At 39.5% G+C, this 26,600-nt stretch overlaps 1 protein-coding gene across 1 annotated transcript in view; it reads right to left on the reverse strand.

Moving 5' to 3' along the window:
- Positions 1 to 11,122, reverse strand: part of CNBD1 (cyclic nucleotide binding domain containing 1) — a 296,153-nt gene extending 285,031 nt beyond the window's left edge. The window contains 2 exon segments of the mRNA XM_043506978.1: positions 4,358 to 4,433; positions 11,071 to 11,122. Coding sequence (XP_043362913.1) covers positions 4,358 to 4,433; positions 11,071 to 11,122 — 128 coding nt within the window.
- Between the last annotated feature and the right edge of the window lie 15,478 nt (positions 11,123 to 26,600).

A 26,600-nucleotide genomic window follows, 5' to 3' on the forward strand; every position in this document is an offset into this window, starting at 1 on the left:
CTGGGCATTCTTTTCTTTCTTAGAGCCAGACATGCTCCCTAACCCCTTATATGTTCCACTGAACAAGGTGAGGACAGGCTACGGGAAGGTTGCACAAGGGTATTTGCATCAGTTGCCCACCATGCAGCAGTGCTCTGTGGATGCTCTCTATGTGGCATGGAGAAAGCCAGGACTGGAGGGAAAGCAGAGCAAGTGGCTCCACAATGACGCAGAACCCCTATTGAAAATCCCCACTGTGAGGAGGTAGAGAAGGGGAGGAAGCAATCATTATTACTGCAGCTCATGGGCTGTACCACTTGCTGGGGTGCAGTTGTGCTAGTGCACTATGCCCTGGAAGAAGGAGAGGATTCTTTTGGCCCCAAGCCCAGGCGCAGATCCCCCATTTGCTCAGGCTCACTTTGATAATGATCCTGAATCTGCCCCTTGTTGTTCCTTCACCTATTCGAAAAAAAGGTAGTCTGGCTTTGCAAAATATTTCAATTAAAAGCCACCGTATTTTCTTGATGTGTGTGTACTCTAAATATTGGAACCAGATCACTATTTTATTATTCACACCAAGATTCCATCAATAAAGTTATTAGCAGTAAACCCTGATTTTACAAAGGTCTTCACAAAAACCTTCTTAAAATCAGGAGTTTATTAAAAGTACAATTCAAATTGGACTGAAAATACATTTTAATTAATACAATAGAAATAGAGGTACAATCATCTGGGGTTGGGCTGGTGGGCACAGAGGCATTTTGGGTTACACAAACTCATCAAATCAGAGTTCAGAAGATGGATTTTACCTGCATTTCAATCCAAAAGGAGGCTTAAACTCAGATCCATTCCACCTTGGATGGAAACAAGTGAAGCATGGGTCTCTGCCCTCCAGGAAGAAGGTGAAGTGCATTGGGGGAGGCAGGACTTTGACAGGATGAAGTTCACAGAGATGGTTGGGTGTCTCATAGGGACAGTGAGATGAGTGTACTATGTATCAGGAGACATCTCTCTCTTTGGAGAATGGCATGGGGAAAAGGGTGAAAGTGGAAGCACACATGCTCAGGTATGTTCACTGCAGCTCTCGCTCTACTCCATCTTCCTGCCTTTACTCGTTTACCTTTCTATCTTTGTCTTCCCCCTCTGACAGTCCTTACCAGGACAGACATGTTCAGAGCTGCTCTGCCCCTTCTTTTCCCCACTTCTCTTATTCCCTCCCTTCCTTTTCTCTCCTCCCTTTTGCTGCTATCCATGAACAGCTCCATATTAGATGGTCAGATTTCAGAGTAGCAGCCGTGTTAGTCTGTATTCGCAAAAAGAAAAGGAGTACTTGTGGCACCTTAGAGACTAACAAATTTATTAGATCATAAGCTTCCTGGACACTACAGTGCTAATAAGCGATGGTCACATAAACACCACCCTATATCGGAAACCTACTGACCACTATTCCTACCTACATGCCTCTAGCTTTCATCCAGATCATACCACTCGATCCATTGTCTACAGCCAAGCTCTACGATATAACCACATTTGCTCCAACCCCTCAGACAGAGACAAACACCTACAAGATCTCTATCATGCATTCCTACAACTACAATACCCACCTGCTGAAGTGAAGAAACAGATTGACAGAGCCAGAAGAGTACCCAGAAGTCACCTACTACAGGACAGGCCCAACAAAGAAAATAACAGAACGCCACTAGCCATCACCTTCAGCCCCCAACTAAAACCTCTCCAACGCATCATCAAGGATCTATAACCTATCCTGAAGGACGACCCATCACTCTCACAGATCTTGGGAGACAGGCCAGTGCTTGCTTACAGACAGCCCCCCAATCTGAAGCAAATACTCACCAGCAACTACACACCACACAACAGAACCACTAACCCAGGAACCTATCCTTGCAACAAAGCCCGTTGCCAACTCTGTCCACATATCTATTCAGGGGATACCATCATAGGGCCTAATCACATCAGCCACACTATCAGAGGCTCATTCACCTGCGCATCTACCAATGTGATATATGCCATCATGTGCCAGCAACGCCCCTCTGCCATGTACATTGGCCAAACTGGACAGTCTCTACGTAAAAGAATGAATGGACACAAATCAGACGTCAAGAATTATAACATTCAAAAACCAGTTGGAGAACACTTCAATCTCTCTGGTCACTCGATCACAGACCTAAGAGTGGCTATCCTTCATCAAAAAAGCTTCAAAAACAGACTCCAACGAGAGACTGCTGAATTGGAATTAATTTGCAAACTGGATACAATTAACTTAGGCTTGAATAGAGACTGGGAATGGATGAGTCATTACACAAAGTAAAACTATTTCCCCATGGTATTTCTCCCCCCCACCCCACCCCTCACTGTTCCTCTGATATTCTTGTTAACTGCTGGAATTAGCCTACCTTGCTTGTCACCATGAAAGGTTTTCCTCCTTCCCCCCCCCCCGCTGCTGGTGATGGCTTATCTTAAGTGATCACTCTCCTTACAGTGTGTATGATAAACCCATTGTTTCATGTTCTCTGTGTGTGTATATAAATCTCTCCTCTGTTTTTTCCACCAAATGCATCCGATGAAGTGAGCTGTAGCTCACGAAAGCTTATGCTCTAATAAATTTGTTAGTCTCTAAGGTGCCACAAGTACTCCTTTTCTTTATATTAGGTGGTGCGATTGCAATATCTGCAGTAAGTAAACTAGTCATTACACAGTGCAGGTGACTTGAGTTTATTTGCATAATGCTATCTTGTTGTGTCTTGAATCTTGTTTTTTTTTTTTAATTAGAAAACAAAATCTTTGATTTAAGGTTTTGGATAGCTGCATATCTACAGAAAAATGTGATTTGCATGACTTTTATTTCATCCAAAATCTGAGAAGCAACCCACTGCACATACAAACAACTGAACTTTATTATGATACATGAAAAAGCTGCATTAATGCAGCATTGTGGCTGAGATTTTGCATGCCCAGGAATCAAATTTTTTAATGGCAAGAGTTTTTTATAATTGTGGTAGATTGGGAACCCTTATAAAAGTAAATGATCTTCAGAGTCAAGCTTTCATCTCTGTGATGTGCAGTATTTATTATTTATTTGTATTGAGGTAGTTCATGGGTACCTCAGTCCTGGACCAGGACCCCATTGTGCTAGGCACTGTACAAACACAGAGCGAAGAGAGGCCTTGTCCCAAAAAGTTTATTTACCAAAACATTATGAATGGGATATGAGAAAGCATTTGAGTCCTCTCTTTGCTTCTTTGCACAGTATTTAATACACTTTAAAGAGACAAAAAATATTTTTTTTAAGAGCACAAGGGATATTCCTAGCAATCAAGGGCCTGGTGCTGCAAGTAGTTCTGTGCATCCAAGGTAGATGAGTGAGAAGAGGAAGCAGAGGGAAGAGGAAGCTGGAGGATAAAATGGACTCCCTTTTTTCAGCAGAAGCTTATTGATTGCTATTCTAGCCACTCTTAATTCACTTGCTACTCTAAAAAGCTAAATTTGAAATATTGATGAGTTCCCAATTTAGGCCCCAATCCTGAACTTGTACTTGTGCTTAAACTTTAAGCTGATGAAGAATCCCACTGGAGCTGATGGGACCGTGAAAGTATTTAAAGTTCAATGTGTGCATACATTTTTTACAGGATTGGAGCCTAAACTAGGAATGGATCTATTTTCCAAACTAGGGGAGGAGGCAGAGGTGGGAGAGGTGGCTGTGTTTTTATTTTGACTAAAAAACAAGTTGAAAGTGGCTGATGAGCCAAGAACTGCTGCTGAAAAGGTAGCTGGGTTCATGGGTATGACCTGAACATAGTCCTAAGAAGTTTAAAAAGAGAAAAGTTAGAGTTAAATGAACAGTAAATATATTTAACACAATACAGAAAAACTGTTTATAATCCCCTGATTTCTCTTGTTCTTCTAATATGAAGCATTTGTCATATTGCAAGAACACACCACTCCATTCCAATCTTTCAAATGAATGTTATTTGCTATAAACACTAAACCTTCCCCAGGGTGTGTATTAGTAATCTACAGATCCTCTTCTGCATAACTGAAACACACTTAAGGCATTTACTAATAGCCTAACATTGCACACCTTGGAGTGGTTTATTGCTGTAATATAACTCACTTCACTCTCCCATAGCTGTCCTGGCTCTGGGGTAAAGAAGAAGTAAAGAAGTTAAAAGGAATATAAACCTATTTTTGTCACTAAAGAAAGACTATAGCACATACAAGGAGCAGATCTGTGCTGTAAAAAGGCTGCACTTTCACACAGACTTTTCAGACTTTAACCATACTTTAAGAATTGTTTTACTAATGCCCTTTCCCAATAAAGCTACAAACAGAAGCAAGTGTATTCATTAGAGTTAGTTACCTGTTTTGTAGCCCACTGATGCTACATAATGCATCCAACTGATCATAGTTTACCCTCTTAGAAGTTTTTTTCTTATCTGCAAATAATAAATAAAAACATGTGGATGATATCTTTAGAATGAATCCAGACTTTACAAGATATGCAGATGTACAGACAGAGGCCAAAATATAATATTAGACGTATTTTAGATGCAACTCCCATTCAAATTACCAGCTCAATTCAACCACAGGTTCTTCTACTATAGGCTTGAATTTGAGCTGCTAAACCAAGTTGTCTTGTCTTCACTGCTACCAAGTTAGCTAACATGAGACAATAACCCATCTTTTTACAGTGACTATATTAATGATACCCTCTTCAACGTCCCACAGCTCTGACGCTGTTTTAACACACAATCCATGCACCATGCAGCTCTCCTGGGGTTGGACTTTATTAAGCAAATGAACAGAAATTCTAACTCAAGCTTTCACTGGCTTGCTCCTACTGTTCCTGGTATAGGTTGCTCAGGCCTCTGCTAGGTCCTCCATGCCTCAAAACCAAAAATCTCTTCAGTGAGGCACTCCAGCTCTCAAGCCTGCTTTCTTCCTTTTGACTCCTTCCAGCTAGCAAGCCCTTGCTCCAGGCTGGATATTGGTAACAGGTGTTGTGGAGTGGGGCCAGGACCAATAATTAACTCCTTTCTGCCTTTGTCCAGTGTGGGCTTTGTTCACCTCATCTCAGCAGCCAACTTAGTAATACGTGGGCACAAGGAATTTGAGATTTGATGGTCTGTGATCCAGTTTGTGGCAAAATCACTGGTGTGTTCATGCTAATTGCACACTGTAATTTTAGTGTTGCCTATAAAAAAGTGATGTTTAGGAACTTGCTGCTTGCAAGGACCAAAAGAAAAAATCCCAGTACTGAGCTGCATGAGCTAAGGATGCGGCATTTACAATCTCCCTGTATAACCCCACAACTATCTCCCTTTCATAGTTATGCAACCTGAGCCCCTTACAATAATTGGCCTGATATCAGGGTGTTTTCTAGCCTGTTCTAATGCATCCTTATATAATGCTTTGCAGGCTGCATGTTATAGTCAGATACAACTGTTGTCCTCTATGCTGAGTGCCAGCTCATCAGGAGAGCGGGCCATCTAGAAACTTCACACTGCCCAGTCCTGCAGCAAGAACATGTGTTTTTTGGTTCCAGACGTCACAGTGTAGAAATGTAGATTCTCAGCCTTTGGGCCAATGTCAGTGAGCCATCTTGTACTATGGGGGATGGAGCAACCTGCAGAACGTAGAAAGAGTAGGGTTTGGGCCTGAAATGGGGCGTGCAAGGGCTGTGCTGATTGAACAGCCTCCTATGCTGTCCTAGCGGATTCTGAAGTTAACTAGAATGAATGGAAATGAGGGCTGTTGATTAATCGCAGTTAACTCATGTGATTAACTCAAAAAAATTAATCACGATTAAAAAAATTAATCATGATTAACCACAGTTTTAATTGCACTGTTAAACAATTGAATACCAATTGAAATTAATTAAATATTTTGGGTGTTTTCTACATTTTAAAATATATTTATTTCTATTACAACACAGAATATGAAGTGTACACTGCTCACTTTATTACAAATATTTGCACTGTAAAATGATAAACAAAAGAAATTGTATTTTTCAATTCACCTCATACAAGTACTGTAGTGCAATCTCGCTATCATGAAAGTGCAACTTACAAATGTAGATTTTTTTTGTGTTACGTAACTGCTCTCAAAATCGTGATTTTTTTTTTTAATCACTTGACAGCCCTAGTAGAAACCCCAAGGAAGGGTAGGTGAGCAGGTATGCGGGTAAGTGCAACACTGCCTGCCCTCCATTGAATCCACCCTGCAGCATAAAGACATGTAGAATTACACCTTCCTGCTCCACATTCAGTGAACCTGGTTCTTTGTCATCTTGTTGGCTAAGTGGCCAGGACATGGGACATAGCTTTTATTTCCTTTATGGTGTCAGGCCTTTCAGGAGCAACAGCTAGGAAAAGGTGTTTAGCAATGACTGGAGGTGAACTCTTGGCCCCACTAAATTCAATGGCAAAACTCCTGTTGACTATAATGGGGCCAGGAGTTCATCCAGTGTGATGTTATATGATTAAAATATGACTATGTCAATCATTGTTGCTATCACTGTTAAATAATCACAACAAATCTTGTACAAAGTGTGTCATGTAAGATGTCTATGAAAAAGTTATGATTTGCTTACTATGATTATCCTATTTGTATGTATGTATCAATTTTGTACCTTAAGTTATGAATATTGACTATGTACCTGTATTTCAAATGTGTTTGCTCCTGTGATAACATCCACAAAGTATTTAGCCAGCATATTCTGAAGGGACTATTCAAGTTGAATGGCCCATCAAAGAACACTTAACCCACAATGGACCATGGAGATGCCTATCTACACTTAATGGACTTCATGTGAGCATTCTAACTAGAGTATGGGTGATGGCCCCGCTATGACTCAGCAAAGCATGCAAGGGCATGTGACGAGACTATGTGACACTAAACTCCATCTTATTACCTGTATTTTTCCACAAGCTATGCAGAGGGCTTTGTTTGAAAAGGCCCTGGAAGCACCTCCATTTTGCTCCTTTCCTGCTCAAACCTTTGGACAAGGGACTGAGGACCTTACAGTTAACTGGAAGCAACCAGAGACTTACAAGCCAGCAGTTTATTTCATCACTGCTCTAAGTCTGATCCAAGAACCTTGCAATTATTGTATGTATTTAATTCCTTTAACCAATTTTAACTCTCACCTTGCTTTTTATAAATAAACCTTTAGATATTAGATACTAAAGGTTTGGCAACAGTGTGATTATTGGGTAAGACCTGAGCTATATATTCACCTGGGTATGTGGCTGGTCCTTTTGGGATCAGAAGAACCCTTTTGGTTGATTCAATTGGTCTTAAATAACCACTCATCATGAAGTCTAGTGTTTTTGGTGGTGATACAAGGACTGGAATATTGCTTTTCTGACTTCTTGTTAGCTAGAGTGGTGAAACAGAAGTTTACTTTTGTTGCTGATTGGGTATATCTTATAGAAGAATAATCACCCATTTTGGGGTGTGTCTGCCCTATTTTTCAGCAGTTTGTCCTGAATTTGATATTCTCAGTTGTGACCCACTGAGGCACAGTGACAGCCAGCATGTTTAAATCCTACTTGGTTTAGGAGGGAAGGTTTCTGCTGTTTTCAGACTGCTCTTCCACTTCTATAGGCAGGACAAATTTTCATGGACTACTGAACCCAACATTCAGATGCCTTTAGCAAGAAACTTTAAGAAAGGTGTGATTGCTATTTCCAATCCCAGGTGCCAGCTCTCAACTGCCAGAGTTCCTTTATACCCAGTACTGGAAGAACTGCGTACAACCTGTTAGACTTTCACTTCAGAAAATGCTAGGAAAAAAATACTGATCTCAGCCTTTCTAACCAGTGGTGCCTGCCCTCCAAAATTACAGAATGAAAATCTGACACCCCCAAATTAGTGGCACTTTTATTTCACATTTCCAGATGATGAAAAGTTTGACTTGGTACACAGTAAATCCTTGGTGGGAGGAGAGAGCTGTCTACAAATTAATCAGCAATGACAGATGCCACCATGTAATTACAGAACTGAGATGTGCAAAGAACTATAATGAAAACTGATTATGATCCACATAATTTCTACAATTTTAATTTTTAATAAATGCTTTAAATGACTGATTACACAATTAAGTCAAATTTTGCCTCCACCATCCCTAGTTATAAAGTCCTGTGGCAATACACTCATACTTTATACCCTAGTCCTATTAGTTCACTTTATTCTATAGAATAAATTTTATATTGCATTTTCTGGAACAGAAATCTTTATATATTATTTACATAAATAGACATAATATGTCACATCCAGAGCAACCTGGCATTACTTTTAAGTCCCAAAACATACAGGTAAATAAGCCTATCATCCTCACCCCTTTCTCAAACCAAACATACACCACAAATAAATAGTCCAAGCAAAACCTGGCCCTCAAACTTAGCTCTCCTCAAAAACCTGAGAAAGCATGTATGTAGCCAGGTAGTCACCCACCAGTCACATATAACTATAAACTTGGTGTACACATTTGGTATCTGTGTGCAGTCCAAGCATACACAAATGCAGCAATGCAACTGCATGTGCCCCAGTTTTGCAACTCTGGCCCATTATGTTTTACCTTTTGACAAAATGTTTAGTTTACCAAAAAAGGGCTTTGCACATGGATGGACATAAGTATTTTTAAAATAATACTGCAAGTCCTTAAGTGTTATAATCAACTTGTAACGATCTGTTAAAAATGCCCCATTCTATGAACAGAATAGCATTATCGTGTGCTATGGGACTTAATGATAGAGGACCGTATGCTGCTGGGACCAGGATGGGAAAAAAAGAGATATAAAATATTTCAAGAAAAGTTTTTGAAAACATGAAAGTCTAAATTGGCACAGATGCTTAACTGCCTGGAGTGTCCCTGGGCATGTAGCATGTGCCTAATGAAGCAGTGCTAGTATAGCCTTTGGATGTATGCAACACATTCAACTGCCCCGACTCATCATTGAAAATAATTAGGCCAAACTAAATGATATAGATGAGTGCCAGGAATATGTGTCACTCAAGGTGTAAATGTCATAAGCCCTTCAATTGGAGACAAAAGGTCCAAAATAGCTTCCTTAAAGGCTAGGGATATACATATTATTAAAGCATGAGTCTCATTTTTAAACACAATAAGTTAAAATGTAAATGTTTTTCTACTTCTCAGAGGGAATATTTCCTGTTTCTATGCCCAATCAACTGACAGTCATTACTTCATTCATTTTAATTCCAGTAAATTAGTTTTATTTTTTCATCTTTCTTAGCAAATCTATGTGACAGATGGAAAACTATCAGTTTTGGAGCTCACATTCTTTACTGTTCATAGGGTTTCCAACCAGGAATGGGCCAGATAACTGTTCAGCTGAAGATTGCTGCTCTTTTCTGAGTTTATTGAGCCAATCATTTCAGAGCAGACAAAAAGATTAGCTAGTCCTAAGGGTGAAATCTTGGCCCCACTGAAGTCAATAGGAATTTTTTGATTTAAGCGGGGCCAATTTCTCACCCCTGGTGTTTGTCTGACACAGTTAGGTCCTCATCCTGAGAAATGCAGAACCCCTATTGAGCACCCATCACTCCTATGGAAATCAGTGGAGGTGCTTTGCAATTGCTCCATCCTTATCCAGATCTGGCTCAGAGCAAACAGCAAACGTAATTTCCAAAGGAAGTTACGTGCATCATGAATACAAAAGAATTTCAAATGAGTGAGCATGAAACACATAGCCTCCACTCATTTCCCAGATCTAGAAGGACCCTTTTTTCTCCCTCTCTTCCTTTGCATCAGTTCTCTGACCTAAGATCACTGTGAAGAGGTGACAGAAAAAGCCATTTGCCTCATTTTAACATATCACAGTCCTGTGCTCCACAACCCAAGGCCATTCCAAAAGACACGTCATGAGCTGTCATAGCGACTCCACGAGTGTAATTCCAGGACACGTTTGGGGGCGGGAGCCCTAGAATTGATATCTGGCTAATAAATACTTGAATGTATTTAAACCTAATTGATTTATTCTTCTTTTTTAAATGACGGAAACTCTGACCACCCACCTGGCCTACAACAGCAACAGTTTTCAAAGAAGCAGAACACTCTGGTGGGATTCTCAGAAATGCCCAGCTCTGCTGCCACTGAAGGTAATGGGAAAACTCCCATCTGGGTGATTCAATGGAAACAGACTGAGGCCAATGCCAAGCACTTTTGAAAATCCCACTCTGAATGGTTTCAGAGTAGCAGCCGTGTTAGTCTGTATTCGCAAAAAGAAAAGCAGTACTTGTGGCACCTTAGAGACTAACAAATTTATTAGAGCATAAGCTTTCGTGAGCTACAGCTCACTTGTGCATTTTTCATTTAGAAGAAAGAAAATATTAGCCCTCCGCATAGGAAAGGTCTTCCATATAAAGAAATAACAAAAAGGAGAAAGTTTGAAGAGGGCCTGTCTATCTAGTACCCTTCTCCAGACAAAGAATTAAAATGAAACTACTATTGTTGTTTTTAAGTAAAATATTCCATTCTTTGCATTCCTAGAAATAGCCAGAGTCATGGCTGTCATAATGTTGAAAAGCTACCTTGACTATTTCATTTTCATCCTATAATCTTTGGGGTTTCAGCAATATCTTATATACTTTACAGCCTCTATGCCAGACAGTATTGGGCTTTGGTGGGTTTTTTTTTTCTTATATCACGCTAGTGGCACCTGGCCAATTGGCCTTAATAGTTACACATCAATGATTTTCATGTCAATGCTATATTTTTTAAAAACAAAATAAAATTTCAAATGAGAAAAAAAAAAGTTTATAACCCCAAGGAAATTATTTATGTAGCATCCTAAATGTCCTCTGTACTGTGCAGACAAATACAAAATATCTCATACAATAATATAATAAAGAAAATTTATGAGTGAATGCTGCAAACAAAGAAATAAAAACATTCGTATGTAAATGGTTTAGCATGAAAACTTGTTCCACTGTCTTGTAAAAAAAGTCCAATTAAACGCACAATTAGTCCCATTACAGCAGGTATTTAGCAATATTCCTATAGCAATTAGGTTGATTCAGCAGCAGCAAAAAGAGTTACACGCTCACAGGTTTGTGATTTGCTGGGAGCTGAAGCAGAAGCAGCAAGGGGCAGCAACATGGTCTCTTCTGAGGGAGCCCCACTGGAATCCTAACTCCTCCTCCCTGCCTTCCACCCCCTCCTTCAGGTGAGGTCACAAAGAAAAAGTCAACATGATTCTCCCAGGTCATAAAGACACATGCTATCTTGTCAACATTCAAGCCAGCAACCTATGATTATTCAGAGCACCACTGTCCCTCTCTAGTGGCTGGACTACCAGACATTGAGGAGCCCGCTATAGCCTAACTCTAATCGACCTAGATATTTTATTTCATGCAATAGAAGCTCATGATTTTAGAGACAGATACCGACCGACACTGACCCACCCAAGGTCATTGTGTTACACACCTTCTCCCAGTATTGCCAGTCCCAAGCATTCAAAAATCATGAGATTGCCTTAAGAGAAAATCAAGAGATTTAAAAATATAATAATTTAGGATTCTTTTTATTCCCAGCAGCTTGAGGTTTTAGGGGCAGATTTTTAACATTTTTCTCTTCAACCAGGAGGGCTAGAAACTTACTGGATTTTTAAATGAAAGCTAAGATGAGATCCTCATCTAAACATGACTCCACTAAATATTGTGAGACTTGCAATACAAATCAAGAGTTGGCAACAGCATCCCTCTCTGACTGGTGTCTGGGTCAGAGTGACTGAGCAGGAGTGCCTGAAGAGTAATTGATCCAGGTGACTCAGTTTCTCATTAAGGAAGAAAATTCGATGTAAATCTGTTAAGCCTTCCAGTTTCCCCAGGTGATTCGGGGTATCTTTCCACAGCTTCTGCGTAACTGCCTGAATCTCCCTTCTTAGTGGCCAGGCATTACCCAGTGAACCTCAACAGGGGGCCTCATGCAATGGAGAGAGAATGAAGATCCTAGTGTGGAAGAAGAGGCCACAGAAATGTCCCTGCAACAGGAAAGAGCCACAGCCTCAAAGGGAATAGGAAAAGTATACCCTGTTGGTAGGAGTGGGTCACTGCATTTCAGCACATGCAAGCAGCAGTGGCTGGTGTGCAGCTGAGGTTGCTCTGTAAGTATTAGTAACAAAGAAGCTCGGCTCATAGTCCTCTCCGATTGTCAAAGCTGGTTTTACATCAGATGTTAGCAGTTCACAAAAAGCACACAACACATTCACAACATCTTCATCATCTGGATCCATGGGAAAGAGGCCCTTGAGGAATTCCACCAGAATTTCAACAATTTCCACCCCACCATCAACCTCAGCCTGGACCAGTTCACACAAGAGATCCACTTCCTAGAAACTATAGTGCTAATAAGCAATGGTCACATAAACACAGTCCTATACCGGAAACGTAATGACCACTTTATTTACCTACATGCCTCCATCTTTCATCCAGACCACATCACATGATCCATTGTCTATCGCCAAGCTCTAAGATACAACCACATTGGCTCCAATCCCTCAGACAGAGACAAACACCTACAGGATCTCTATCAAGCTTTCTTAAAACTACAATGCCCACCTGAAGTGATAGGTTTCAGAGTAGCAGCCGTGTTAGTCTGTATTCGCAAAAAGAAAAGGAGTACTTGTGGCACCTTAGAGACTAACAAATTTATTAGAGACAGATTTCCACTCTATACGGCTAAATTCAGTGCCTTGCATAATGACAGGTTTCAGAGTAGCAGCCGTGTTAGTCTGTATTCGCAAAAAGAAAAGGAGTACTTGTGGCACCTTAGAGACTAACAAATTTATTAGAGACAGATTTCCACTCTATACGGCTAAATTCAGTGCCTTGCATAATGACAGGTTTCAGAGTAGCAGCCGTGTTAGTCTGTATTCGCAAAAAGAAAAGGAGTACTTGTGGCACCTTAGAGACTAACAAATTTATTAGAGACAGATTTCCACTCTATACGGCTAAATTCAGTGCCTTGCATAATGACAGGTTTCAGAGTAGCAGCCGTGTTAGTCTGTATTCGCAAAAAGAAAAGGAGTACTTGTGGCACCTTAGAGACTAACAAATTTATTAGAGACAGATTTCCACTCTATACGGCTAAATTCAGTGCCTTGCATAATGACAGGTTTCAGAGTAGCAGCCGTGTTAGTCTGTATTCGCAAAAAGAAAAGGAGTACTTGTGGCACCTTAGAGACTAACAAATTTATTAGAGACAGATTTCCACTCTGTACTCCTTTTCTTTTTGCGAATACAGACTAACATTGGTCATTTTGGGTCAGGTGCCAGCGAGGTTATCTTAGCCACTTAATCCTTTACAGGTGAAAGGGTTTTGCCTCTGGCCAGGAGGGATTTCATAGCACTGTATACAGAAAGGTGGTTACCCTTCCCTTTATATTTATGACACCTGTAATAATAGCAAAACAATTTCAGACAGGTATTTAAATGTAAAGGTATTTTAAACTTGACAACGTCCCTATTACACTTACTATTATAAATGCTATTTTCCGTCATACTAAATAATTTGATAATCAGGTAATTAACTTTTTCAAATGTTATTTTCATCTCTATTCAGACTGCTAAAAGCATTTCTTCTGGCACAAATCTTTTCTATTCAAGATAATATATAATTAAGACCACAATTTAGCAGTCGATCTCCAGTCAGCACACCACTTGAATGCTCACTTTAAGCACTTGTGTGCCTTGCTGAATAGAAGCCCTTTGCTGCCTTTCAGTATGTGAATATTCCTTGCATCAGAGTAACAGTTTAGTTGGTTGACTGCCCTGCACTGCACTCCCTTACGGACCAAATTTATTGCTGGTGCAACTCTGCTAAGTCAGTGAAGGTGCACCACTGATGAGTTTGATCATATATATATATATATATATATATATATATATATATATATATTAGGGATGATAGAAAATTGTTTTCTGAAGCAAAAAGACCAGAGACTCAAATTTGAGACTTAAAAGAGGAAAAGAACAGAAGTACTGGGATAAGTGGAATTTTAAAGGGTTCCTTATTAAGATGAAAAAGGCTGACATTTTGTCTTTATGCAAGATCAAAAATCTTGTCATGATGAAGAGTTCATGAGTGACAATCCCAGTGGTGATGGCTATTCTCGGTTAAATCTTCAAAAAGGATCAAAGCTCTTCTTGGGTTTTGGTTCATTCTCCTATCTGCCTGGAATTGCTTCTTGATTTTAGCCACGTGTATATTTATGAAAAAAAAAGATCATTGTCAATATAAATTAGGCCTTTGAATTTATTGTTTCAATTCTATGCTTATGATCAAAAAGCTTGTATTCTTGGCAGAAATTCTTCCAAAAGCAAGGCTGTATCATATATGAATTCCAACTCCTACAATAAAAGAGAATTCAGAAAGACGGCCAAACACACAGTACAGTGCCCTAGAGTACTGAAGCAGTAAAGGAGAATACACACATTTCCAGTCTCAAATGTAGAAAGTAGCAAAGAAATGTAACAAGGAAGGCTGTACAGATTCCTTTTCATTAAACCGGTGTTAAAAGGAAGATGCTTTATAATGACAGATACAAGTCACTTCCATTTCTGGCTAGAGTTTAATAAAGATCACTGTGATGGCACCGATTTTTTTTCTTTGTCACTGCTGTGCGCATAGAACATATGTTCAATACGAAACTTAATCTCTAGGGAAAGAAAACGGAATACAAGGGCCTGTTCTCACCATACAAGTGTGCAAACCTCATTGACACTAACAGGAATCATGGAATGCCTAGATAGTAGAAGGAGACCTGTAGGTTTTCTGTCACAGTGTCTGGGGAAATACACTTCTAAATGTATTTTTTTCTCTTCTATTACTGCTGTGAATTTCCTTTTTTTAAAAAAATAAAAACAAGCCGGCAATGGAAATGTCCCTGAAAGAATAAAGTGTGAAGGTTTCTGCATAGAATACATTTTAATTCTGCACTATATTTCAACAGCATACTGTTCAGGAATGCAAGGTACAATAATTTAATGCTAAAGAGGTTTTAGTATATAAAGGCTATCTTCTGTTTCTTATCTAATAACTCAGTTAAATTACTGTGAAAATATAAATGATTTTCTTTGCTGTCTCTCTTGGGTCTCTCTATTTTCCCCTAGAAAACTCTGCAGAATAATTGGCATATCAGCATTTCATTGTGTGTAATTTTTATATCAATTCTCGAAGTTGTTTCTTTCAGCACATCACCACACAGGCCCCTAGGAGCAGTAATCATACACTTCTCTGAACACAACGATGGAGAAAAGTTCTAAAATATCATTTGGCAGAGGACGGGAACGAAAACCCTTTATATATTCTGCTGTTCTTGCAGAGATGGGAAAGGAAATGAGTACCAGGCTCTTCAGTATCAAAAAATATGGTTTCAGAGTAGCAGCCGAGTTAGTCTGTATTCGCAAAAAGAAAAGGAGTACCCGTGGCACCTTAGAGACTAACAAATTTATTATAGCATAAGCTTTCGTGAGCTACAGCCCACTTCATCGGATGCATTTCATAAATGCATCCGATGAAGTGAGCTGTAGCTCACGAAAGCTTATGCTCTAATAAATTTGTTAGTCTCTAAGGTGCCACGGGTACTCCTTTTCTTTTTAAAAAATATGGTATTATATAGCCTGATCCAGAGAGCCAGTAAGCATCCTCAATTGTAAGGACAATTAGCTTTAAAGGTACATTTGTTAATAAAACAATAATCTCATGTAAATCTTACTCATCGGATAAACCTTATGCACAGAAGTGAACTTCATTCTGATCTTTTTTACATCACTGAAAACAAGGAGTAACTATTGGAGTCAACAGTTTAACCAGTATATAAACAGTGTGAGATCAGAATCGGGCCAGTTGACTTCAGGCTCCTGCACAACTCCACCAGAGTATGTACGTCATGTCTTGTTTCTGTGTTTAGCTAATGAAGCCAGCCTCACTGGAAAAAAGTTAATGTTGTGCCAATTCTTTAAAAGGGTAAATGGAATGACCTGAGTTATTATAGGCCTGTCAACCTGATGTCATCCCAAGGCAAGGGAGGCAGTGTGGTTACCGGTGCCCTGGAGAGGGACGAGCTCCGCTGGACACCAGAGTGGGCGAAGCCAGAGCACTCCAAGCTTGCCCCCCAGAGGGTCAGAGGCCAGACAGGAAGTATAAGAGCCCCACCTCAGAGCTCACTGAGGAGGCAGCTGCTGGAGAGGCCGGACGTCTCCAGCCCAGTTCCCGCTGGGGAGACTGTAGCAACCAGTGGCTGACCTAGAGCCCGACCGGCCAGTACTCAACACAGGTCAGCATGAGGGAGAGTTGCCGAGCCTACCCCTCACCAGCTACCCAGAAGAGTCGCTGAGCCTACCCATCGCCAACTACCCAAGGATCCAATGGTGATCGACCCCCGCTGAGGACTCCATCTTGACTCGGGTACCTCCAGAGGGGGAGTTGGGAAGTAGCCCGGGGGCAACCGACCCAAGTCTGGCTGCAGCACAGCCGGAACCTATGTCAGTGTGTTGCAGCCAGGATCTCCACTGACACAGCAGCGGGCCTTTGGCCGCTGCTAGGGCCCCGGGCTGGGACCGCAGTGGAGTGGGAGGGCCTGCATCCCCCCCACCACCCAACGTGTAGGTGGCAGTCTACCCCTCTCCCAGGCCCTCGGAGCCTGAAGCCTGGGTGTGCTATTTACCTGAGTTTGCTCAGCCCCTGACTGAGGGCCTGAGCTGTGACTCTTTGCTGCCCTGCCCTGACCCAAGGCCTGGGCTGGTTATCCACTAATTGTTACCTGTGTGTGCTCAGCCCCCTGCCCGATGGCTTGAGCCAGGACTCCTGTGGCCAACCAATTCCCCAAGGGGCTGTGCAAGGACTAAAGGAAGTGGTGTGGTTCCACATCGCCCCGGAGAGGGACGAAGCCCGACGAACCCTCTCTACAGCAAGATAATGGAGCAGTTGATACAGGCCTCATTTAATAAAGCACTATAAAATGGTTAATATAATTCATGCTAATCAACATGGGTATATGGAAAATAGATCCTATCAAAAAAACTTGGTATCTTGTTTTGATGAGATCATAAATTTGGTTGAAGGTAATAGTGTTGATGTAATATACTTAGACGTCTGTAAGGTTCTTGACTTGGTACCACACAACATCTTGATTAAAAAATTAGAATACAAAATTAATATGGCACACGCTAAATGGACTAAAAACTGATTAAACGATAAGTCTCAGAATATAACTGTAAACAGGGAATCATCATCAAGGCGGTCTGTTTCCAGTGGGGTCACACAGGGATGGGTTCTTGGCCCTATGCTGTATAACGTTTTTATCAATAACCTGGAAGAAAACATAAAATCATCACTGATAAAGTTTGGAGATGACACAGAAAGTGGGGACTGGTAAATCATGAAGAAGACAGGTCACTGATTCAGAGCAATCTAGAATCATTTGATAGACTGGAGCATAAGCAAACAATTATTCATTTTAATAAAGCTAAATATAAATGTACATCTGGGAACAAAGAATGTAGGCCATATTTACTGGATTGGGGAAGACTTTACAAAGGGTCATGGTGGATTCTCCATCACTGACAATTTAAATCAAGATTGGATGTTTTTTCTAAAAGACATGCTAAGAATTATTTTGGGGAAGGACCTTTGTTATATAGGAGGTCAGACCAGATGATCATAATAGTCCATTTTGGCCTTAGAATCTACTAATCCCATTTACATCCTCTCACTTTTGTTTTTGGGTTTTCTTCTGTGCTTTCCACAGTGCATGGAACAACCTCCCAGTCTCAGTGAGTGAAATCCCTTCCCCTAATTTGAATTCCTTCTAAAAACCTATTTCTTCTGTGATGCTCACAAACACACTAATTCTGCATTAGCAAAATTTTTGAAAGATGTGCCCCTTCTTAAGCCAGTGGCATCCCTCCAGAAGCCCTGCTATTTGTTGTTAAAATTACTCTGAGAAAATTGTGCAGATCTTCGTAATGTAATACCTTCTCTCCTTTCTTACAGGATGAACAGGTAATTGGCATTTTGGCATTTCAAATATCACCAGCATTACTGGAGGAAGCACTCACCGAATAACTAAGCCAGGTCAAATCCAGAACTAGTTTTTCAGGCTCTTTGCAAATTCACGCAGAGATCTCTGCAGAAGTTGCGCCCTATTCATGTTTCCAAGATTTTGTTCACAACCATAGTAGTTAGAAGCTTACTTTATTTTTAAATGAAAGCTGGGACTCTGAAGAACAATTAAGAAGCCTGTCCACACCTTCATGCTAGTTTTTCACACTTCCTCCCAGTGGGCCACATCTTACACTCTGGAAAACATTGCTCTAACCGACCACAGTGAAATACTTTTCTTCTCCATGGCAACAAGTTCTAAGGATGGGAAGAAAAAGAAGAATAATTCAAAGTTATCATACCTCCCTTAGGGTGCACTCCGATGCATAAATTTCAGGGTTTAAAAAAGTTAGAAAGATTGACAGATCATTCCCCCATTTATACCGCAAATATTAAATATTTGTTACATATTTTCTTGTAATCCAGTCTCACTGGCTTCACTGAGATTTTTCAGTGTATAATCTTATCTTTGTATTAGAAGAGAGGAATATGATGGGTCCAGATAACGTATGAGTATGTGCAATTTTCACTGTAATTTGATCAGATGAAGTTCATTGCAATATCTATAGATACACACATAGAGCAAGAGTTTGTCATCTATGCACTGATGAGGAAATAGATCCCAAGAAATACATCCTTGACCCTTGCTATTCCCTTTGAAATAACTTCCTTATGAAACCATAAATATAATTATTAATTTCCAACAACTACTATTCCAAAATATTGAAATAATAATTCTTTTCCTTCTTTCGTTAAGCTAATACTAAGCATGTAATGATATCTAGGAGCATAAACTGCCTCTGTTTTTTAATGACAGGTTTCAGAGAAGCAGATATGTTAGTCTGTATTTGCAAAAAGAAAAGGAGTACTTGTGGCACCTTAGAAACTAACAAATTTATTTGAGCATAAGCTTTCGTGAGCTACAGCTCACTTTATTTCTGAAGTTTCCGAAAGAACCCAGTTGCTTGCTTAGGACCAGAGTCTGTCACAATCCCTCACACTCACTATTGCCTTACACCATATAGTCTCATTAAAGAAACCAGCAGAATCTGGCCCTTATGGTTAAAAAACATTTGCCATTCAGAAATATAGCATCAGCCTGGGTACACAAGGAATGCAAGACTGGGCCAGAATGTTCTGTTGGATCAAATTCTACATTTCACCAGCATATAGGAAACTGTTTATATCCTATTCTGACAAAGAGGCCCATTGGTAATTGTCAGACCTGACATACTCACGACACCTAACACAGTGTTGTCATGATATATACCCAAAAGGTGGCATGTAACATATACTTTGAAAACTAATACCTCACTGATTATTAATATTATTCTGTGATGTATGTACAAGTTGTGTACAAAGATATAAGATATATGGATATAAGCTAGAATTATTAATGAAAGCTGATGACACCCTGGTGATTAATATCATTGTGAAATGTATTTATTAACACTATACAAGGAATTATGACTACTCATTGATATTATACTTTAATATGATAATAATGTGACCAAACAAAGGGGGAAACAGGAGGGAAGGCAGCTATCTACAAGTATCTACCTGTTCTGTTCATTCCCTCTGAAGCACCTGGCATTGGCCACTGTCGGAAGAGAGGATACTGGGCTAAATGGACCTATGGTCTGACCCAGTAGGACCATTCTATGTCTCCAATAAAATTAATCTAGGTATGACCAAAAACAATGGAAGCCCCATGTGCATATAAATCAGCAGGGGATGGGAAGTCCACAGGCAGGGAATAACAGCATAACGTCACCCTGAGTCTGGGAACAGTGAGTTTGGGAAGATGTAAGGAAAGAGAATAAGCCATCTTTGCATCCATCACTGGACAGACCCAAGGGACTAGAGCTCTTGGCAAGCTGCGAAAGATGGGTAGGAATAGGGTGAGAAATGCAAGTGGTCATGTATTTGTAAGGTAAGATGTGGGATTGCTGCTTGTCAAAGCTGTTTAATTTTCTGCCACTCAACTGTATGTTGCAATTTAACAGAAAACAAGAAGACAGGTACAAATGATGGAAAACAAAAAGACAGGTACAAATGTTAGGCAGTGAATTTTTACACAAGTGTTAGACTGGAAGAAAAACTAAATTTATGACTCACTCTTTTTCCTGATTTTGTGTGTCAAATAAAGACAGCAGCCAGGAATGATGCATGGAAATGGCTGTGAATGTATCGGAAAAAGCTGTCTAAGTATTATTTTAAGAATAAACTGAAGCGCTTCATGTGAAAAGACTTACAATGTGTTCTCTTCACCTAAAGTTTTAGCTTTTTCTGACCTTACAAAATGTCTAAGGTGCAAAATAGGTTCTTATATATAGCAGATAATAATATGGCAAAAAACCTTATTCAACAGTTTTTCAGAGATATTACACTTACGAACTCATAGTTTAATGTAATTAATAAACAAGTTATTTTTAAATAGGTTGAAAAATCAGATTGAGACAGATTCTAATCGTAGTACTTCGTAATGAAATGCATTTGGTGTCAAATGCCCTAGTGTAAAAGAAAGGAATCATGAAAGATACAAATTCTTTATTGTGTTAAGATTTCAACACATTCCATGTACTGTTTACCAATGCCTATACACTGTGATTTCACAGTTTTTAATCATTAACAATGTTAATTGTTAATAAATATTATTAACTATGAATTAATAATAATCAGTTTATTAATAATAAACTATTAACTATTAAACTAAATTGCTAATACACAATTAATGAACTCCGGGAACCCAAAGAAAGGTCATTTTAAAATTAGTATAAATGTGAAGCTATTTGCTGTAATCATGTAAAGCTTTCACAGAAAAATAGGTCTTCTTTAGTCAGTTATGTGAGTTTGAAAAGGAAATGGTGGTATTTTTCTTACAAAACTTAATGGGTTAAGCCCCCCTTTAAAGTAAATTTTCAACATAACCATAAATAAGAGGCTGAGATTAGTGCTTTTATAACATGGCCAGATCTTGCCTTAGCATTCAACACATTTGATTTGCATTGGCTTCAAGAGTGAGGGCTACTATTCTGATGTATGTCTTAACATTTTAACAAAATATTATCAGCTTCAAAATACTAGGTTTGCAGTTAATTTCCTTAGCAATTTGCTTTTAGTAGAATGTGCATAATAGGGCTGTCGATTAATCGCTGTTAACTCATGCGATGAACTCAAAAAATTAATTGCAATTAAAAAAATTAATCACAATTAATCACAGTTTTAATTACGCTGTTAAACAATAGAATACCAATTGAAATTTATTAAATATTTGTGGATGTTTTCTACATTTTCAAATATATTGATTTCTATTACAACACAGAATACAAAGTGTACACTGCTTACTTTTTATTATTATTTTTATTACAAATATTTGCACTGTAAAAATCATAAACAAAAGAAATAGTATTTTTCAGTTCACCTCATACAAGTACTGTGGTGCAATCTCTTTATCATGTAAATCCAACAGACAAATGTAGATTTTTTTTTTTGTTACATAACTGCACTCAAAAACAAAACAATGTAAAACTTTCAGGCCCGCTGACAGCAATTCCGGGCCCCAGGGCCAGGGCCTTCCTTAGGGAGGTGCGGGGCCTGGGATGGAAGTGATGAATCCGTCACTTCCAGGACTGACCCGTCAGTTCCGGGACCGACCACGCTGGCCAATCGCGCTGGCCCCACAAAGCACAGGACCAGAGTGGTCACCCCGATTCACCGTACCCTAGGGATAGCTCTGCCCACGGCAGAACAGTCAATGGGCCCCCTAAAGAGGTCCACCTGACATTTGGGCAGTGCTGCACCTGCACTGGCTGGTGCCCAGTGACCTGCTGCCAGCTGCGCTGCTGGTGCCCAGTGAGCTGCCAGTGATGCTGCTGGGCGTACCCTTCTGGCACGGCCAGGGCTTCCACATGTCCGCCCAGCTACCTTTGCCACCACCACCACCATGCTGCGCGCAGGTAGGAGCCCTGCAGCCTGTCTGGGTGATTGCCCCCTTGTTACCCCACCCAGCCCCCCACAGGCCTGAAAACTTTAGATCCTACAAGTCCACTCAGGCCTACTTCTTGTTCAGACAATTGCTCAGACAAACAAGTTTGTTTACATTTACGGGAGATAATGCTGTCCTCTTATTTACGTTACCCGAAAGTGAGAACAGGCATTCACATGGTACTTTTGTAACCAGCATTGCAAGGTATTTACATGCCAGGTATGCTAAAATTAGTACGCCCCTTCATGCTTTGGTACCATTCCAGAGGACATGTTTCCATGCTGATGATGCTCGTTAAAAAAATAATGCATTAATTAAATTTGTGACTGAACTCCTTGGGGAAGAATTGTGTGTCTCCTACTCTGTTTTACCCGATTCTGCCATATATTTCATGATATGGCAGTCTCAGATAATGACCCAGCACATTGTTCATTTTAAGAACAGTTTCACTACAGATTTGACAAAACACAAAGAAGGTACCAATGTGAGATTTCTAAAGATAACTACAGCACTGGACCCAAGGTTTAAGGATCTGAAATGCCTTCCAAAATCTGAGAGGGATGAGGTGTAGAGCATGCTTTCAGAAGTCTGAAAAGAGCAACACTCCAATGTGGAAACTACAGAACCCACACCACCAAAAAATAAAATCAACCTTTCTGCTAGTGGCATCTGACTCAGATGATGAAAACGAACATGCATCAGTCCGCATTGCTTTGGATGGTTATTGAGCAGAACCCATTATTAGCATGCACACATGTCCTCTGAAATGGTGGTTGGAGCATGAAGGGACATATGGATCTTTAGTGCACCTGGCATATAAATATCTTGCAATGCCCACTACAACAGTGTCATGTGAACGCCTGTTCTGACTTTCAGGTGATATTGTAAACAAGAAGCGGGCAGCATTATCTCTTGCAAATGTAAACAAACTTGTTCATCTGGGCAATTGGCTGAACAAGAAATAGACTGAGTGGGCTTGTAGGCTCTAAAGTTTTACATTACTTTATTTTTGAATGCTGTTATATTTTTGTACATAACTCTACATTTGTAAGTTTGACTTTCATGATAAAGAGATTGCACTTTAGTATTTGTATTAGGTGACTTTAAAAATACTATTTTTTGTTTTATCTTTTACAGCACAAATAGTATAATAAAAAATAAATATGAAGTGAGCACTGTACACTTTGTATTCTGTTTTGTAATTGAAATCAATATATTTGAAAATGTAAAAAATATCCAGAACTATTTAAATAAATGGTATTCTATTATTGTTTAATGATGTGATTAATTGCATGATTAATCGTGATTACTTTTTTTAATCATGCGATTAATTGTGATTAATTTTGTTAATCACTTGACAGCCCTAGTGGATAGGCACTGAATTGCTATTACCCATACACTGTGTTCATGTTTGTGTCCAGAGGCAGCATTGCCTAGTGGCTAATGCACTGAACTGGGACTCAAGAGCCTGGATTTTATACCTGTTTCTGCCACTGGCCTCTGGGATTACTGGGGAGTTATTTTGCCTCTCTGTTCCTCAGTTTCCTCATCTGTAAAATGGGGATAATGATAGTTATCTCGTTTGTAAAGTGCTTTGAGATTTACTGATAAAAAACCTAGGTATTATTATAACTTGGTTGTCCCTAACATGGGCAAAAGCCTGTGTCCCAAGTATGAGAAAGTTGAATTTCTGATAGCCTTCTTTAGCTGAAACTGTGATGTATGTCGGGGGTGTTTCTAATCTGTGGCTCCCCGCCCAATAGGGTAGCACAGAATACCAATACCAGTTTTCCCCAAGAATCAACATCACAGACAGAGACAGAAAGCAAACACTCCCCAAATAACTCTGTTGTTTATTTTAGAGCTCATCAGGATTGTAATTAACTGGAAGAGAAAAGAACCCACACTGTCCTCTTTTCTCTCCATCCTATGTTTTTCTCTTTCATTTTATGAGCATGTAGTTTTAATAAAAGGAGTACTTGTGGCACCTTAGAGACTAACAAATTTATTAGATTTCCTTTTCTTTTTGCGAATACAGACTAACACGGCTGCTACTCTGAAACCTGTAGTTTTAATAGGTTATCTTCTTTTGCTGTATATTATACTGCATCAGGTCAGATTCAATTAAAAAATCCATACTGCTTCTGTAATACAGTAAACTGAACCAGACAAAAACTATATTTTTGGAGCTTACCTAGCACAAATACCAGAGTGACTAATGAATCTAACTTCTGTACTCAGCTGTTTTTATACTTTTTCAAAGGATTCCATCTCCACCTATTTGTTTTCATCATGAATAGTGAAATTCATCAGTGTTTTCAGATTTTTTTAAAAGATTTTTCATTTAGCTCAGATGAGATGTATCAAATATAATTCTACATCAAATAGACAAAATTCTCAAGTGACATGCAAAGATGCCAATTAGCATAAGTGAAAAAATGTGCTAAACATGTTGGAACATAATTTGGTTTTACAGTGTGCTTTTCTAAAGCTAAGAATCTCAGAACTAAGAATCTTGGCTAATAGCCTTTGATGGGCCTGTCCCCCATGAACTTATCTAATTCTTTTTTTAAGCCAGCTATACTTTTCGCCTTCACAACATCCCTTGGCAATGATTTGCACCGGTTGACTGTGCATTGTATAAAGTACTTACTTTTGTTTGTTTTAAATCTGCTGCCTATTAATTTAATTGGGTGACGCCTTATTCTTGTTTTATATACTACCGTTAGTAGTTCTGCAATTTCATATTTGAGATCCTTCAGAAATCTGGGATGAATCCCATTTGGTCCTGGGGACCTATTATTGTTTAATTTATCAGTTTGTTCCCAGACCTTCTCTATTGACATCTCAATCTGGAACAATTCCTCAGGGCTTGTCTACTCTACCCACTGGGTCGGTGGGCAGCAATTGATTATAGACGCGATAAATCGACCGCTGAGCACTCTCCCATCAACTCCACTACTCCACCAGGATGAGAAGTGCAAGCGGAGTAGTCAGGAGAGTGTCAGCTGTCGACTTACTGCAGTGAAGATACCATGGTAAGTAGATCTAAGTACGTCAACTTCAGCTATGCTATTTACATAGCTGAAGTTGCGTATCTTAGATCAACCCTGCACGGTACTGTAGATAAGCCCTCAGATTTGTCACTTAAAAAGAGATGTAGGAATCTCCCTCACATTCTCTTCAGTGACATCTGATGCAAAGAATTCATTTAGCTTCTCCACTCCTTCAGCACTTTGATCATCCAGTGGCCCCATTGATTGCTTGGCAGGCTTCCTGCTGATGATGTACTTAAATAAACAATTGCTGTTAGTTTTAGTGTCTATTGGTAGTTTCTCTTCAAATTTGTTTTTTGGCCTGCCTAATTATACTTTAGCACTTGACTTGCCAGAGTTTATGCTCCTTTCTATTTTCCTCAGTACAATTTAACTTCCAAGTTTTAAAGGATGCCTTTTTGCCTCTAACCGACATAGTTTAGCCATGGTGGCATATTTGGGTCTCTTAATATTTTTTTATTTGAGGGTATACGTTTAATTTGAGACTCTATTATGGTGTTTTTAAATAGTTTCCCTGCAACTTGCATGCATTTTACTCTTGTGACTGTTCCTTTTAATTTCCAATTAGCTTCCTCATTTTGTGTAGTTCCCCTTTTAAAAGTTAAATGGTATTGTGGTGGGATTCTTTGGTATTCCCCCCCCCCACACACACACTAAGATGTTAAATTTAATTACATTATGGTCGCTATTACCCCGCTAGCGGTTCAGCTATATTCACCTCTTGGACCAGATGCTGTGTGCAATTTAGGACTAAATCAAGAATTGCCTCTCCCCTTGTGGGTTCCAGGACTATCTGCTCCAAGAAGCAGTCATTAATGATGTTTAGAAATTTTGTATCTACTTCCCGTCCTGAAGTGCCCAGTCAATATGGGAATAGTTGAAATCGCCCATTATTATTTTCTATTTTTCTTGCCTCTCTGATCAACCTGAGCATTACATAATCACCATCACCATCATGATCATGTGGTCTGTAGCACATTCCTACTGCTATATTCTTATTATTCAAGCATAGAATTTCTATCCAGAGACATTCTATGGGACAGTTTGATTCATTTAAGATTTTTACTGTATTTGATTCTATGCTTTCTTTCACGTAAAGTGCCATTCCCACCCTAGTATGACCTATACTGTCATTCCTATATATGGTGATACCCTGGTGTTACCATATCCCACTGATCATCATAGTTGCACCAAGTTTTTATGATGTCTATTATATCAATATCCTTATTTAATACCAGGCACTCAAGTTCACCCATCTTAGTATTTAGACTTCTTGCATTTGTATACAAGCACTTATCAAATTTGTCACTTTTTAGTTGTCTGCTTTCATGTGATATAAGCGAGTAGGACTCTTTTTCATTAGACTGTTTCTCTTCAGTTCTTACCTGTACTTTATCAACTCCTATCCTCTCTTCTTTACAAGGATGTA

Source organism: Dermochelys coriacea, chromosome 2 (genome assembly GCF_009764565.3).
Source record: "Dermochelys coriacea isolate rDerCor1 chromosome 2, rDerCor1.pri.v4, whole genome shotgun sequence".
In the NCBI taxonomy this organism is placed as follows: Eukaryota; Metazoa; Chordata; order Testudines; family Dermochelyidae; genus Dermochelys; species Dermochelys coriacea.